Source organism: Doryrhamphus excisus, chromosome 19 (assembly GCF_030265055.1).
Source record: "Doryrhamphus excisus isolate RoL2022-K1 chromosome 19, RoL_Dexc_1.0, whole genome shotgun sequence".
Lineage (NCBI taxonomy): Eukaryota > Metazoa > Chordata > Actinopteri > Syngnathiformes > Syngnathidae > Doryrhamphus > Doryrhamphus excisus.
In genome coordinates, this window is record NC_080484.1 from 9,424,364 (window position 1) to 9,441,649 (window position 17,286).

The 17,286-nt window shown below is 42.8% G+C and overlaps 1 protein-coding gene across 2 annotated transcripts; it reads right to left on the reverse strand.

Annotated features, from left to right (window-relative positions):
* Positions 1-3,484: 3,484 nt before the first annotated feature.
* mideasa (mitotic deacetylase associated SANT domain protein a) lies at positions 3,485-16,818 on the reverse strand. 2 transcript variants are annotated; one of them, XM_058057551.1, is made up of 13 exons: positions 16,260-16,818; positions 14,399-15,921; positions 11,726-11,935; positions 11,223-11,565; positions 11,091-11,157; positions 10,872-11,014; positions 10,697-10,800; positions 9,068-9,143; positions 8,888-8,976; positions 7,273-7,416; positions 6,641-6,751; positions 6,390-6,559; positions 3,485-5,015 (listed from the first exon to the last, which is right to left on the reverse strand). In XM_058057551.1, the coding sequence occupies exons 2-13, from the start codon at positions 15,785-15,787 to the stop codon at positions 4,769-4,771; spliced, it is 3,093 nt and encodes a 1,030-aa protein (XP_057913534.1). In that variant the 5' UTR covers positions 15,788-15,921; positions 16,260-16,818; the 3' UTR covers positions 3,485-4,768. The 2 variants fall into 2 exon arrangements, with proteins under 2 accessions (XP_057913534.1, XP_057913535.1); XM_058057552.1 differs by having other exon boundaries at positions 3,486-5,015; positions 11,747-11,935.
* Positions 16,819-17,286: the final 468 nt, after the last annotated feature.

Genomic DNA, 17,286 nt, shown 5'->3' on the forward strand with positions numbered 1-17,286 from the left:
GTATGATATGCTGATTTAAAAGTCAGCATAAATATAGTTGAGGCCAGTTTCCAGTAAAAATGCATCAAAATAGTCACAACAGTGTATGATATGCTGATTTAAAACTCAGCATAAACATGGTTGAGACCTTTTGTTTTGAACAAAATGCATAAAAATTGTCACAACAGTGAACAATATGCAAATTTAAAAGCCAATACAGTTTTGGTTGTGAAAATGAATATTCAAGACAATGCATGATATGCTCAATAAGCTTTAAAGATTTGGTTGTAGCCTGTTTTGAAGTAAAAACCCATTGCAGTATTCAGGACAGTGGCTGATATGCCGATATAAAAGTAAGGATTCATTTTATTGAGGCCAGTTTGGAGTGGAAATGTATTGGTCACAAGAGTGCAAGATATGCTGATCAGGATTGATTTGGTTGGGGCCTGTCTGGAGTAAAAATACAATTCAAGTCATGGCAGTGCAAGATAGGCTGCTTTAAAAGTCAGGATTGATTTGTTTGCTCTGCCCGTATGGAGTCAAACGGCACTCAATAAGTCACAACAGTGCCTGATATGCTGATATAAAAGTCAGGATTGATTTCTTTGAGGTAAAAATGCATTGGAATAGTCACAGCAGTGCATGATATGCTGATTAAAAAAAAAAAAAATCAAGATATATTTCGGTATCAACAAATCCATACTAGACACAATCTAGTTCTGAGACTCGAGGGTGAAAAACAAAGCACTGAGTGAATATCATTGTCATTTCAAGAGGGTGTTATATCATTGGATGAGCTGACGAGGGTCAAGGCAAGGCGGCATGAGCGCCTCTAAGAATACGACTGTACCTCATAAATTTATCAGCCAGGGTCAGAGAGATTGAATGTCGCCATCTCGTTTATTTGGAAATTATGATTTGGGCTTTGGACTAGCAGCGAAACTGAAGACACGACTACTTCATGCTCTGCTCAGCAACACATTCGATGCAGATCTGGACAAAGTAAGAATAGAAATGTTATTTTCTTTATAGATACCGTGCCCATTCTTGCACAGCTGAAAACATAATCAACATGAGCACAAATTCTTTGCTCGACTAGCTCATATCAGCAAACTGTAAAAACCATGCTGAATTGAACGCATCATTTGAAATTAGACACGCGAGTAAATGACAACAATGAAGTAGAAGGTCAAGCTCATGTATTTACTTCCGGTAAGGACAGAAATTGTATCCAAGAGGAGACTGAGGGCAGGAAGTGATGATACCTATAAAATAGTATATTTATATCCTTTAAAAAGACCATAGTCTAGAGCAGGGGTTCTCATCTGGTTTTATACTTTTATTTAAGTCACATTTAAGAAAATGTATTTTCTTAAATCACCAATGCTCTCATTTGAAACATTAATACACATAATCACGTGTCCAAAATGTATTTTAGAGGAGTTTATTAAGGCATTTTGTCAAGAAAATGAGGAAGAACATATGTAACTGCAAAGAAAAATACATGAATTGAAATTAAATATAAAAATAGCACTAAATAACACCACAAAATCACATATTTCACTTATAACCAGTCCGATATTGGCTTTTTTTTGAAGAAAAGCGATACGCCGATATTGGCCAACTTTCAATTTCCAATATGGATATCAGCTGGAATAAACACATATATGTTGTATATGTGTTGTTGATATCGGACCGATAATAATCGGACATACTTATAACTGCAATAAATGTGCAATAAATATGCAACCATACAGAAAGATGACTTAAGTATTGCTTAATTTGACAAACATTGGTTGTATATTACATATTTCAGTTGAAAACATTTGGTCTATTCATTCATTCATTCATTTTCTGAACCATTTATCCTCATGAGGCTTGCGGGCTTGCTGGAGCCTATCCCATCTGTCTTCGGGCAAGAGGCAGGGTGCACCCTGGACTGGTGGCCAGCCAATCACAGGGCACATATAGACAAACAACCATTCACACTCACATTCATACCTATGGACAATTTGGAGTCGCCAATGAACCTAGCGTGCATGTTTTGGTCTACAGGTACTGTATATAGAGTACATAAAGTGGAAGGTGTCTTAAATAGAACTTGTCTATTCGCAAGTCTTGAAAGACAGGTGTGGTCTTATATTAAGTGTTGTCTTATATGCGGCCCAGTACAGTGTTTGATTAAATGAGTTTATACAAGAGGTGGCATTTGGGGTAAAAGTCAAGTGTAGACACTCTTGTCCTTGTACACAGACCCGCTGCTTTATCCTCCATTATATACTTTGTTAAAGCAAGCAGGCCAACAACTCTTGTCATCCAGTGTGAAGTGTCAGGAAATAAGACGCCAATCGAAAGCACTTAGAAGAATTTGGCACGGCAAATCTCATCAAGGTGGCCTCTGGAGCTTCTCTTTTTTTTATGCAGAGCCAGCAGTGATGAACTATACGCGATTTATCGTTGCTGCAGTGATTGACTCATAACTGTTTCCATTCAAATTGAATTCCCATTGCTTCATCCTTCACCCCGATGTTTGATTCCATGTCGAGGGCTTCATCACACTGCTAAAGCAGCAGTGTTGACAGCGTGGAAATGATGATGTCCGCTCAAATGCGGTAGCCAGGCAAATCTATGCGCTCCATTAAAGCGAGCAGAGGCAAATCTTTGAAAACATGTCAGCGTCAGTCAGCGCGCCGCAATCGAAGGACCATTTGACAGAGCCATGCTGCTGACTCGAGCTAAAACACTGACCGGGCGAGGGGAGGGGGGGGGTTGTTTAATTCCATTAAGTTAGTCAGCATAGGAGGATGGACTCTTGTGTCCACAGCCAAGCGTCTCTCGTCTTTAAATTGCAGAGCATCAAGACGATGTACGGATAAGCAATCGAGCAATAGGTGTCACAGGTCAAGGGGTCAGCGGGGGCGGACGCACATAACATCAGTCAAGACCATTGAAATGAAGCTTGAGTGGCTTGTCACTGCTATGGCCTCCATAGTCATTACATGGAGTCATTTGGGTTCCTATCGTCAAGGACAGTGGAGAGATGATGTGGGTATATGATGTAGTATTTTCTACTCTTTCCACCGTGGGCTGGTACAAAATTTTGTATCATTACGTTACACTTTTCTTTTACATGTATTTAAACTTTCTTCTTGTACCTTTTCCCACAATATGGATCTTTTTGGTCCACACAGTGATTTTTGGTGACAAGATCATATACATACATCATTGATCATTATAGTTGCTCTAGGGACAAATATCAGTGTCCAATTTGTGACGAATGAGTAGATGACCACAATGAGTAGAGGACCACATTATTCTCTCTGACCTTGGGAAATGTCTCTTGGATCTCATCTCCTGAGGACGACAGCCTATCCTTTACTACGCATGTCCTCCAACGACGGTGATGTCCTTAAAAGTGGGTGCAAAGAGGACGGAGCCACCATGTTTGATTGGTTCCGTCATGCCACCATCATAACATACTGTAGGTCAGGGGTGGGCAAACTTTTTGATTCGTGGGCCGTGTTGAGTTAACAAAATTGTCCGGGGGGGCCAGAATATATATTTCACACATACTATTTTACGCTTATAATTCCAACAGTCCACATTTGAATTTTATTTTAAGTGTCATACTATCAGTTATATGTTCTCAATTCCCTTTTTTTCAGGAGCACTTTAAACATCAAACATCAACAATTTGCCAAATTGAATTTTACATTTAAAAAAAAAATTACTGAATAAGACAACCGACATGCAAGTCATGTTGCCAGCTTGTATGTTAAAGGAATAATACTGGCGGGCCAGATTCAAACGCTTGTCGGGCCGCATGTGGCCCCCGGGCCGCAGTTTGCCCACCCCTGCTGTAGGTCCTTAGGAAATAGTTTATCACAGTTTTAGTTTAAAAGTGTACACCAATGTCGCCATCTGTTGGTCTTCCAACGTACTGCATCCTCATCCGTTATGGATTATTACTGTAAATTATTTTTAAAAATCACTACAATTCCCCTTCTCTTGCCTCAATCCAGAGGTATAGACAATAAATAACCTTTTTAAATATGCAAATCGGTTGGAAAATAACCCCATTTTAACATTTAGGTACCTTGGAAATATATTTTATTTGTGCAAAATGTTTATTTGTTATAGAGTACAACTATAACAGCATTCTTTGCACATGGAAACAGAAACGCAACTTTATAATTTACATATTTATTTAAATTTCAAGCAATGTTGCAACAGATTTTTTTGGTTTATATTAACAAAATCACTGAAAAATGCATAAATACAACAATTTATATAGTTTTTTTTGTACAAATGATTTTAAAGGCTGTACAAAAGAAGTGCACAACCAAACTGGGCAACATATTTGGAATACAATGCTCATTTTGTTTTTTTTTTTTAAATGAGCCGTGAATTTTTGTCTTTGTTCTGTGCTAATTATTGTTGAACAGGCTACCTGATAATGAAACACCAACACCCGAGGCAGGTCAATGTACTGAAAATGACATATAGTCAATTAAATAAAGGTTATAAAAAGGCAACATTGGCAAAAGCGTACTGAGTTAAGTGCATTTAGAAAAAAATAAAGTTCTCTTGAATATTTTAAAAGATACAAATGTGTGAAAAATGTGGAGTGCCGGCCTGACTGAGGGACTTTAAAGCTGAACATTAACAGTGACAGCCAAGAAATGAGTGCAAGAGGTCTGCAGAAACCCTTGAAAGGTTTCTCCTGTGCTTATTCCTCTCATTGATCATTCTCATGCATCCCTTTTTAAGCCTGTTATCAGTTTTTGTCTCAGTGCCAGTCCTCGTCGTTGTCGTCCTCTCCCTCTGTCGAGTCGTCCTGGCTGCTCATCTCTGCCTGATTCTCAGTTCCGTCCTGATGAGATGCTGCCGTCGCCGCCAGCGCGGCCTCCTTGCGGGCTCGGGCAGCCGCCGCTGCCTGCTCCTCCGCCACCCTCTGGCGAAGAGCTGCAGCCTTCTTTTCTTGTTCGGCGTGACTCTTCATGTGGGCACTCCGACTCTTCACTTTGTTAAACACCCTGTCAGACAACACATAGCAGGTCATGCAGCCTGGAGACCACAATAACAGGAATGCTAATGTAGTCAGATTTATTTAGAGGCATATTTTAATGGGGCGCCTACTCATTTCCGGGCCTTTGTATTGAGTTCTGGACTTCTATAGAGATATTCCAGACTCTTTCCTGCATCCCGCTTAAACGGGCTGTGTAATTTACTCCACAACTTTCGCAGAGCCCACTCTGTGATTGGTCACGCTCCCGAGGACTTCCGGACAGCTACCGAACCCCTTTTGTTCGATTACTTACATGAAGTAAACACATTTAGGACACTGATAAATTGTTGCTTGCAGCTTGCGCTTCAACACGACAAAGTATTTCAGCAACAGTTTAGCAGATCGCAAAACAGTCCCACGTGAAGAGCAGCTGACAGATGAGCTTATTTTTTCTCTTGCTGGCTGGGAATCGGAAACTCCAACCACTTCTGCCTGATCTTCTTCTGTCTTAAACAAAATTAGCTTTGAAAAAAATATTTCCTGGTAGCCAATACTAAATTGGGCATGCCCATATTAAAAAAAGTCTGGGTTACAGTAAAGTCAGTAGAACTGTGTTTAAAAAAAAACTAAACAGGATGCAGAGCCATCCAAAAGTGCTTTCGGGGCTCACTTCCAAAAGCGCAAACCTCATTACCTGACGCCTTGGAATCGTTTAACATGAGAATACAACATTGTAACAACATTTATACATCAAAAAAGAGGAAAAGCATAATAGAGTCCCTTTAAGTAGGCTTTGGTGCACTAGGGATACTTTTTTTGTTATTCTACTCCACCGTATACAATAGCTTCAACCATCAATTGATAAATTCCCTCTTTGTGAATGGACTTTTTTCGTAGTTATGGCATAGCAAACCTTAGTACAATCTTCTAAATATTTTTAAAACATGATTAGAGCCATCTAGACAAGCAATAACACTCATATAGTCACTTATACATTTTTAATACCCAATAGAGTAAATATAATAATAGAAAATAGTACCTTTAAGGGTTCAGTGTTGGGTTTTAGCTTGTTGTGGGTTATGGCCTCAACAGTGGCCCATGTTATGATTCTGATTATTATGCTATTTTTATCATTCAAAACCATAAAAGCTGGTTGTTAAAGTCTGGTGCTTCGGTGGTGGTCTCAGCTAAGAAATACTGACACCTAGTGACCAATGTAGAATACAACATTCACAAGTTGTTGGGCTTTATGGCTTGTACTGTTGTTGTATTTTAGTTCATTTAGCTATGTTTATTTGAGGTATAAATATGCACAATGTGCCTAAATATGTATATATTTTGACTAATAATATGCCAAAGGTCATATTTGATAGAAGAGTTGCTGTGAAGACTTGGTACCTACCTGCCACACTTCTTGCATGGAAATACCGCATCAGGATCTTGTGTTGGCTTTACGGGCACTTTGCTCTTCTTTGCTGCCACGTCGGTCCGAGGCCTTTGTGGCGGCAGTGATGAGTAGGCAACCTCCTTGATGGCATTATCTGGTTCTCTGAGTGCCAGCACGCTTCCCGCCTGGAAAACAAGTTGTTATTATTATTATTATGATTATTACACATTTGGAGCCGACTGCCGGCAACCAACACCAGCACTCACATAGTCGTGAGCTTGTAGAGACTGAGCCACCATGGCCTGCTGATTTCTGTCCTGGTCGTAGGACATCTCCTTCTTCTCCTCCACCTGAGTTGGTTTCAACTGCTGGGAACTCTAATGAGTCACAAAACACATCACAACACAATCTATTAAAGTCGCATTTTGACTTGAAAGACAATTCTGCGTTTGGTGCAGTTCCTGCCCACATCAGACAGATGGCACTGTTTTGCTTCCTTTGCAATGCACTTTTATTTTTAATGAAACCTGCCTGGCAACAAAAGATTATGCAAACGTGACATGACCAGGATTAAAAACAAAACTGCAAATTCACACAAAAAGAGTTGCAATTTTTACTTTTAACCAGCTTTGGCTTTGAAAAAAATATTCCAAATGACAACATTAATGTTTAAGAAACATTTGAATTGGACCAATTAAAATACTCGTATATAAATACATATCGGTATCGGAAATTGACAGTAATATCGGCATATCATTTTTCAACAAACAAGCCAATATCGGAAATCCCTAATAATAATATACATTTCATTTATTTGTTTCCTATTTTTTGTACTACCACATACCACATACCATATGTTTTAATCAACAATTGCGAAAATGTACCAATATGATTTTACCTTAATGTCCACAACAGCCTCTGTGTATTTATCCACAGGTGAGTGGGAAGGGCCAAAGGTTAACATCCCATTGCGGGCGATCTTCACTTGTTTCTTGTAGGTGTAGTAGAACTCAACACACTGAGCCACAGTTTTGGTCTGGACCTGCAACGGAACATGTCACACATCCCTTCAGGGGCAGCCAGTAGGAAAATGTACTTGGGTGATCTGGTCTGCAATCTCGTGCTCATAAACAATAACAGAAATCTTCTGCTGAAACTGACCCGGCAATTTTCCAGCATCGGAGCTGTAAAAGAGGTGTGACAGGGTGTTTCTCAAAGTAGCGCAGATCGTTTTACACCCTAAGTGTCACTTTTCTTGTCCTGTTGTGCTGAAAGTAATTGTTGCTGTACAACAATACTGAGTGTGTATCAGTGGGTGTGTGAAAGTCACAGCAATATCCTGCCTGCTTTGGTGGGGTCTGGCATAGTCGAATAAATGCTGTATCTTGTCATGGCCCTTTGTGTAGGATCTCTGTAAGGAATCCGCAATCTGGCATACAAAGTGCATATCGGTCAAATAAAACCAGATTTATGGCTCAAATGGAAGTCTTTCGAGGGAAAGGGGTGAGGTAAGCCAACACAGCCATCAAATTCCTACACTTTTTCCTCTTGGTCAGTGGTTCTAACCTGTGGGTTGGGTTGCTACCCTGCCGTGAGGTGCATGCTATGTTTCTGGGTGACTGTTGTGCCATCTGTCCGACACACAGCCACAGATATCTGCTGGAGAAGAGCGCACCATACATAGACAGCATCTCAGTGCTGGAGCTCATTCTGTGTTGAAAACATTCATTCATTCATTTTCTACCGCTTATCCTCACAAGGGTCGCAGGGGTGCTGGAGCCTACCCCAGCTGTCTTCGGGCGAGAGGCGGGATACACCCTGGACTGGTGGCCAGCCAATCACAGGGCACATATAGACAAACAACCATTCACACTCACATTCATACCTATGGACAATTTGGAGTCGCCAATTAACCTAGCATGTTTTTGGAATGTGGGAGGAAACCGAAGTACCCGGAGAAAACCCACGCATGCACGGGGAGAACATGCAAACTCCACACAGAGATGACAGAGGGTGGAATTGAACTCGGATCTCCTCGCTGTGAGTCTGCGGTGTTGAAAACAATTACTTTAAATATAAGGTATTTGAGAACTGGGTCCCGCAGGCAAGCCAGTTAAGAACCACTGCTCTGTATGATGCATGATGTGATATTGATGTTGGGAATATGGAATATTTGTTAGATCTAAAACTTTTACTGTGTACACAAGAGAGTTATTTTCCTCGTAGAGTGTCCACAAATGTATCTAATTATGTCTTAGGGAGCAGTCATAATTCATCCACATCACTGGTGTGGCATATCAAGATGCTGATTAGACAACATGGTGTGCCTTAGGCTGGCCACAATAAAAGGCTACGCCATACTGTGCAGTTGAACGGTATTTCCCGACTTTGTTGTTTGCTAAATGTGGCCATGTGTTTTTACATTTAGAGGCAGTACAATATAGAGTATTGACTTTAAAAAGGTGTACAGAATGACCTTTGTGAAGAGGAGAGCGAGAAATGAAGAAGTGTACCAGTTTCTGCACCAAGAAAAAGTCCTTCCTGTAGGCAGAGATCCCTTTATTGAAGTAGTGCTTCTCTTCTACACTCCAACTGTCAGAGCCTGCCAGGAAATAAAGAGGAGGAAGTGTGGACTCATGACAACCTAACAAGCTAATGTGGCCGGCTCGTATAAACAGAAAGGCTCAACTTACCTGAGTAGTGATAACCTGCCAGTTGATGGCCTTTGGGGAAGATCGGCTCCTGAAGCAGCAAACGTCCGAGTGTCTCCTAAAACAACGTGAAAAACATCAATTGAGGAAAATGGAAACTGGAAATAAATGGCTGAAGACAAGCACAATGTATCTCTCCTATAAGAGCAAAAATGCTTTTTCAATGAAAATTCATTCATTCATTTTCTACCGCTTTTTCCTCACGAGGGTCGCGGGGGGTGCTGGAGCCTATCCCAGCTGTCTTCGGGCGTAAGGCGGGGTACACCCTAGACTGGTCGCCAGCCAATCACAGGGCACATATAGACAAACAACCATTCACACTCACATTTTGACAATTTGGAGTGGCCAATTAACCTAGCATGTTTTTGGAATGTGGGAGGAAACCCACGCATGCACGGGGAGAACACGCAAACTCCACACAGAGATGCCCGAGGGTGGGATTGAACCCTGGTCTCCTAGCTGTGAGGTCTGCGCGCTAACCCCTAGACCACCGTGCCGCCTTTTCAAAACTATTTCAACAGTACAGTTTCTTTATTCCATAATATTTTGACTTTATTCTCGTAACAATATAACTTTTTCCATAACTTAATTTTTACACAAATTACAACTTAACTCATTTAGTTTGTTTCTCATATTACGAGTCATTTTCTTTAGCATTCCAACATTATGCTACAAAAATGACGATACTTTTCCTCTTAACAATCCCAGCCATTTTTGGCGATATTGACCATTTTTTCAACGCACACAAATTATTGTGTTCTAGGGCTGTATGAAGTATTTACCAAAAGAAAGATTAGACTCTCATCTTTCCTGTTTTTCTGCTCTTTAGTAAACCAGGAGTAGAACATAGGTAGGTTTCAGCAAAATGTCAGTTTTCAACAAAAAAGGGAGGAATTTTTTGTGAAAATACATTTCAAGCATAACTTGCACTTTGACACATATTTAGCACTATATCCATCCATCCATTTTCTATGCCACTTATCCTCATTTGGGTCGCCGGGGTATGCTGGGGCCTATCCCAGCTGACTTTGGGTGAGAGGCAGGGTACATCCTGGACTGGTCGCCAGCCAATTGCAGTTTAGCCATATGCATTTAGCCCAATTATCTAACTATTCCACAACATAAACAACACAAAAAAATAGTTGTCTTACATGAAAATAACAATTTCATTACAACTACGACACATTTAGAACTCAACTGTGTGTGTGTGCATGTGTTAAAATTTCCCTTTAACTTTGTACATGCTCCATGCCTCCATGCTTTTTGGCTTTGTGCTTGCTGCGGAGCGCTTTATTTATCACATGGGAAAGATGCATGCCGAGCTCTCGTGGCTGGTTTTATTGCTTAAAACTGCACTAAACATGATCTCTTCTATTGTGCAGCTGCGTGATCACTTCTTTTTGACTTTCATACTAAAATACGTCTTTGGGATATGGCATTTGGGCTGAAAAAAATATATATTTTTTTATATAAATACGTCTGCTAGCAGTTAATATGTATTATGACAATTACTACTCTACTTTGGTCTTTTTCTTGTGCAGGATGCTGCAAATGGCCCCCGAGCCGCACTTCAGGCACCCCTTATTTTGGCTGTTTTAATAATGTACTTACAAGAAAACTCCCTCCACTTTCATGTAAACAATGCAGAGCCAGCTCCTGGTTGGTTCCTCCGCCGCTGATCACACTGGAGCACGCCATGTTCATCAGGTTCTCCACTAGAAAGACAACAGGAGGAGGATTAGTGAGCAGACAGATGGCGATACAGGTGAAGAATTATGTCACCCACCACTGTCCGCTTCTGTGTGTTGAAGCTGTGTGTCACCCAGAGGAAGCCAAACCAGGTCAGCCTTGTGCTGGTCCAACTGGGCCGAATGTTCGTGCTGCAACTCAGGAATATCTGCCTGGTACTGCTGCCCGATGTTGATGCGTCTGGACACGAAGAGGAGCAGCAGGTTAGTGGTCGCTTGTTTTCACGTTTGGCTTGTGAACATCCGTTGGTGCTTACGGTTCGAGGCTAACAGGCGTGGCGTCGGTGATTAAGGGCAGAACCGGCGGTGTGATATCTGAACTTGCTGCAAAATAGAATAAAACAGGTTTGGTACCCTTGAAGATGTTTTCAATATAAGACAGGACTCACTGGAACGCAAGAGGCTTCTGTTGGCCGTCTTGGGAGTCACTGGCGGCGGGAGGATTTGGTTGCTCACGGCAAAGTTGGTGAGGAAAGTGGAGAAGTAGAGTCCTGAGCCTTCTCGCAAAGGAGATAGGATGGGCGGGGGCGTATAGGGGGGCAAAGCGAGCGGATTGTCCAGCAGGCGTACGGGAGAGCGTAGATTGCTCTGGTAGGCGGTGATGCTGGAGTAAACAGATGCAGGGATGAAGGTGGAGGGTCTGGGCGGAGGAATGATGAGGGGCTCCGGCCGAGGCCGACGCTTCTGTTTGGTTTTTCCCTCCTCATCTACACCTGGATCGTTTTCTCCGTCCTGGAAGGAGAATGGACAATTATAGGACACTAATGTCCTTAAATAGTGGCCTTCCATTATAAGTGAAAAAATAATCAAACAGATGCCCATTAATATATTACCACTAATAATCATACATATTTCCTTGGCTACAAGCAATGCTAATGTCCCAGCTAGTAACCTGCTCAAAGCTCTCTGTCACCGAGTTTCTGAGGGATCTCCGTCGAGCCACGATGACAGACGGTTTGCAGTCGGACGGCACCGCGGGACGCTCCATCTGGCCCACTTGTCCGTGCATGGAAGCGCCCTGTAGTGATGTTTGACTCCTGTGCACTGGCACCGACACGGGGATGACTAAGGGGACCATGTTGCCTCGAGGACCGTCTCCCTGCTGGAACACACAAAGAAGCAATAGTGGCAAAATTAAATGAGTGCATATAGTCATCCATACAATAGTCACTTGTTATTACTAGGGCTGCCATTCAAACGTGAATGGGAACTACATGGGGTGATATTTTTTCATGATTTGCTGTTTAAAGAGGGCTGCACGATGGACGAGTGGTTAGCGCGCAGGCTTCACAGCTAGGAGACCCGAGTTCGAGTCTGTGCATGCGTGGGTTTTCTCCGGTTTTCCAAAAACATGCTAGGTTAATTGGTGACTCCAAATTGTCCATAGGTATGAATGTGAGTGTGAATGGTTGTCTATATGTGCCCTGTGATTGGCTGGCGACCAATCCAGGGTGTACCCCGCCTCTCACCCGAAGACGGCTGGGATAGGCTCCAGCACCCCCATGACCCTTGAGGATAAGCGGTAGAAAATGAATGCATTAATGCTGTTTAAATGTGGAAAATAAAAGTAAAGCATTTTGTAGGAATGGTCAATGACTTCTAACTAAACAATTTTCTATACCACTGGGTCATGGATAAGCTGGAGCCTATCCCAGCAGACTTTGGAGTACACCCTCGATTGATCCAATCACAGGGCACACAGACAAACATTCTCACTCACATTCACACCAGTGGTCAATCCATTTTCCATGCCGCTTATCCTCATCAGGGTCGCGGGGGTATGCTGGAGCCTATCCCAGCTGGTTAGAGGCGGGGTCTGGACTGGTCATATATAGACAAACAACCATTCACACTCACATTCATACCTATGAACAATTTGGAGTCACCAATTAACCTAGCATGTTTTTTGGAATGTGGGAGGAAATCCGAGTACCCGGAGAAAACATGCAAATTCCACACAGAGATGCCCAAGCAGACATTCGAACCCTCCATGTCCTGACTGGCAGTAAAGATGCTACATGTTTATACATCCTGAAAATCCAACTTTCCACAGATACTAGTGTCATTTTCAGAAACCTTTGGTACAATTTTCAGGGCAATCGCTCTCAAGTTATTAAGCACACTAAAGACATCAGATGATACACTAATTACAACTAGCTAACCGTGTAGGAAAACGAACTTGAGTGCGTTCAAGACAACACAGGAGTGCAACTGTTCAGCTTGACAGTGTGGCCCCGCCCTTGGAGTGCCTGAGAAAGAGTGTGAGGAATGTGGAGGTGTGCAGACATGCAGCCGCTCTGGAACGCTTGTGCACGACAGCGCTCGTATAAATGGCGTAGCCGCACTCACTGTCAATGCGGATTCAGTGTCTGTTAAATAGAGTGTTAGCACATTAGCTTTAGCACAATCTAACCCAGTATCCCTTTGCAAAGGTAGTAAAGCTACAGAGCAGTTATTGAGGCAGTGCTCCATTGCAAACCAAGGATGGGCATAATAACTAGTTAATGGAGTATCCTGTCATTTATTGTTTGTTAATGTGTTGTGGTAACAACAACAACAACTAGTATGGTGTACTGTATGTACTTTTGCTTTTCAAACTGAATTTTGTCACAAAGTATATGGTGTTTAAATGGTAGAATTTTATGTCTTTGAAAATGATTTTACTCGATATAAAACATCAATAATTGTGTTTTTTTTTTGCAATGGGATATTTTTGTTGGGAACTGGGATATACAGTTGCGGATGGCATTGCATTGTTCAAGTCATTATACAGTTTGCACGAATGGCTGCTGCATGGAGATGTACAATACAGGGCTGCACGCTACCTTTTTCTTTTTTTTTTTTTTAACTAGGAGCAGAGTGACCCCCTTACGTATAATTTTAGTAGCGCAAGCAGAAAACGTCGGGGCAAGCAACAAAAAAAGACTTGCGAAGTAAACTACTGAATTACACAAATTATATAAAACAACATGAAATACACAAACAATAAACGACAACAGTCTTTTCTATCCACACAGTTTCTGTCCATAGCTGTACATATTACCACTCAAATACCGGCCTTCTCTTCCTTCTTTAGTGTTTGTCTCCTTTCTTCCTCTTTAGGAGTTAGTGTGGGTTGGCAAACTAGCTACTTTTCTATTGGGCTGAAGTGTGAAACAACAAAAGTTGATTTGAAACAACAATAAATTTGTAATAATAATAAAATAAAACATCTGGGAAAAATAAGTAAGGGATAGGCTTAGACTGTGACAACATTTCATATAATATTTTTCATTCGTACTAAGGGACGTCCCTGGTCAAGTCAATATGAAACAGGTACTTTTAAAATGCGACCATTTAGTTGTAGTATGGAACGCTGCACTGTGTGCATGCACACAGACTGTTGAGGTCATAAAATAAACAAACACGAAAAATTGATTTTGTAAGAGTTGGAGGAAGTGTCAGACAGAAACAGAGAGGCGGCAGCGGTGTCCTTCCTCTTTAAACTACAGCTTGCCTTTCCAAACACTAACTACATTTCCTAGGCTAGAAATAAACACCACTGAAGTAATAAAGGCTTTGTAACCTCTGTTTTCAGCGCTGACAGGGACTCGGGCAGCGAGGGCATTTCTGAAGCCTTCTGAGCCAGAGTCTCCAGGTTGATCTCCTTAGATGCCCTCCTCCTCCTGCGGGTGCTCTGGATGACTCCCCCCGTCGCCACCTGGCCGCCGTCCGCTCCTCTGGCGGCTGCCTGAACCCCTGCTACTCCATTCTGGGAGGCTTCTTTGGGGGCTTGAGTCCACATGTTTGCAGCAGATGGCGGTGCTAGCGGGGACTGTCCGTCTCTGGAGAGACGGCGTGAGCGTCTCGGAGCGGCCGGTGTTGTGTCAGCGGGTTCCGCGGGGTTCATGGAGACCATTTCCGGGTATTGCTCGGGGACAGGTACTATCTCCCTGAGTGGGCCTTCCAGTGATGGTGCAGCGTTCTTTTTGTCAGGTGGGCATGGTTCAGGAGCTTGATAAGTGATGAAATTAGTGGGTTGAATCTCTTGCTTGGATATATTTTGTGCTTGCTGCATTTTCTGCATTTGTTGCTGTCGGTCCTGTAGTTGCTGCTGGTGGTACTGCTGCTGCTGCAACTGCTGCATTTGTTGCATCTGCTGCTGCTGCTGAAGTTGCTGCTGCAGCTGAAGTTGTTGTTGCTGCTGCTGCTGCTGCTGCTGCTGCTGCAACTGTTGCTGCTGCAATTGTTGCTGCTGCATCTGGTGTAGCAGCTGCTGCTGTTGTTGTTGTTGTTGTTGTGTTTTTGGCTGTTCTCCATAAGATAAGCTCTGCATTCCCTTGTTGCTGGGAAAAACTGGGTAATATCCCGACGAGAACTGCTGCTTGCTGAATGTTGTCTGGAAGGGCTGCAGCATGGAGCCCTGCACGTTGTGAGGTGGACCCTGCAGCTCAACACCTTTGTGTCCATGCTGGTACGCTTGCAGCTGGGCTTGATGCATTGCAGCCGCAGCATGCTGCTCCCATTCCAGCCCCCGCCCCTGGGCTGGAACCCGTGTGTTGTCTCTGTATACCTCAACCGGCCGCTGCAGTTGATTCTCACCCGCCATCGGAAGAGGGTTGTGAGCTCCTTTATGGAACGCCATCTGATTCCGGGCATTCACGCCGCCCATGTAGGGCCCAAAGTTCTGTCCCCATGCAGGCACGGGGGCTTCCTGAGACCAGCCGGTGGGGGCTTGTAAAGAGTCCTGGTGTAGCCACTTTACAGGGGCAACCTGTTGATAGGGTGGCAGAACCTGAGGCGCTTTCTCTGGGTTATAAACACCAGAGCTGCCAGCTGAGTCACTCTGGCTTGACTCCAAAGATGGAGGTCCCAGTCCGTAATAAACCTCCCCTGAATGCTGCACAGGCTCCTTCATGGCTGCTGCACGATGCTTACCACTCTTATCAGGGTTAATTTGAGGAGGTAGACTCATTGTGATGCAAAACAAGCGTGTCTTTGCTTCCTGCGGTTGACTTTTTGTGGAAGCCGGGACTATAAATCCAAAAGGAAATGCTGTGTCGCTATTACCACTGATGTTCAACGCCCATCCTCTTTAGTGTGCCGCACCTTGTAGGAAGGAAAAAAAAACTTTATTTACCTCTGAAGGACAACACACAGGAAATAGAGGCCTGCAAATAGCCCAGAAAGGTCAAAGAGCATGCATGATTAAAAGCTATGCATCATCTGTATGTGCAGAAACTATGACGTTTTAATGCAGTTCGCAGCAACAATGCCGGGCCTTTGGAGAGTATAGCTGCTACTTGGCCTAACAAGAAATACAGGAAATGAAGTTCAATCACATGCGTATAGAGCCAGTGGTGGTTGTGTTGAAAAAGCAGTAATAAGGAAGCATTGGAAGCATTGCTAGGTTAGGCAATGCACAACATACACGTTGAACATATTACCTCATATACACGACGGTTGCTTCTCCATGGCCAGCTCCAATGACTCACTTTGCTTACGATCAAAGTCATGCAGATCCATGAAAGCGGGTTGTGCGCAACAAATGTCACAACTCTAAACTAAACTTTCTCCACGGAGTTTCCCAGTACACAAATATGGCGAAGTCTTACAAGGGTGAAATAATCGAAAGCCGTTGCTGCTGCAACTGCTCTTTTACACTGTAGTTACAATGTTCCGCATTGTATCAGGCGAAATGCTGCTGCGTTTTCCTGGAAAACACGTCCACAACTTTTTCCCCTTGGCCGACTTTCCTCACACAGCGGCGACGGCGTGTGGAAACACTGCGATTTCCGCACATTTGAACATTGCGCAGTCGAAGCGCGCCCATCTAAAGTGGCGACGGTGGCTCACGGCGCGCAACATAACGCACGACAACGCTGCAAACGCACGCAAAAAAATGTGCAATCGGACAGAAAGCGGTGCAAAAAGCCCCGAACGCAATGCCTCACCCAAACAGATCACAGCTTATCCTGTTTTCCAACCTGCTGACTTAGACCCGCCCACAACTGCATCCGTGTACGCTTGTTTTGGTAACGCGGTCAGCACGAGGTGGCGGAGTCAATGGTGCAGTCGATTCTAGCATATCGTTACCTAACATGTCACGCGCTTTGCACGAGCAGTTATACTATAACATTTAAATACTACTAATAATAATATTTTTATTATTATTAAAATAAAAATCTGAAGATTTAAAGGTCTAGGTATGAAGCCAGAGCACTGCCATTTCATTTTGAAATGTTTGGTGTTGGAAAAGATTCAACTGAAAATACAGACATAAACATGAGATATTTTGTTCGGATACTTTTTTATTTCATTATGTTTTTCAGTATCAGATTTCCCCCTTCATGTCAATCTTTATATCTAAATGAATTGAAAATACATATTGGCATTATAGAAAAAGTACTTTTTATAAGTACTAAAGCACTGAAAAAGAGTCCATCGAAAAATGAAATGTCAATGCCAATACTG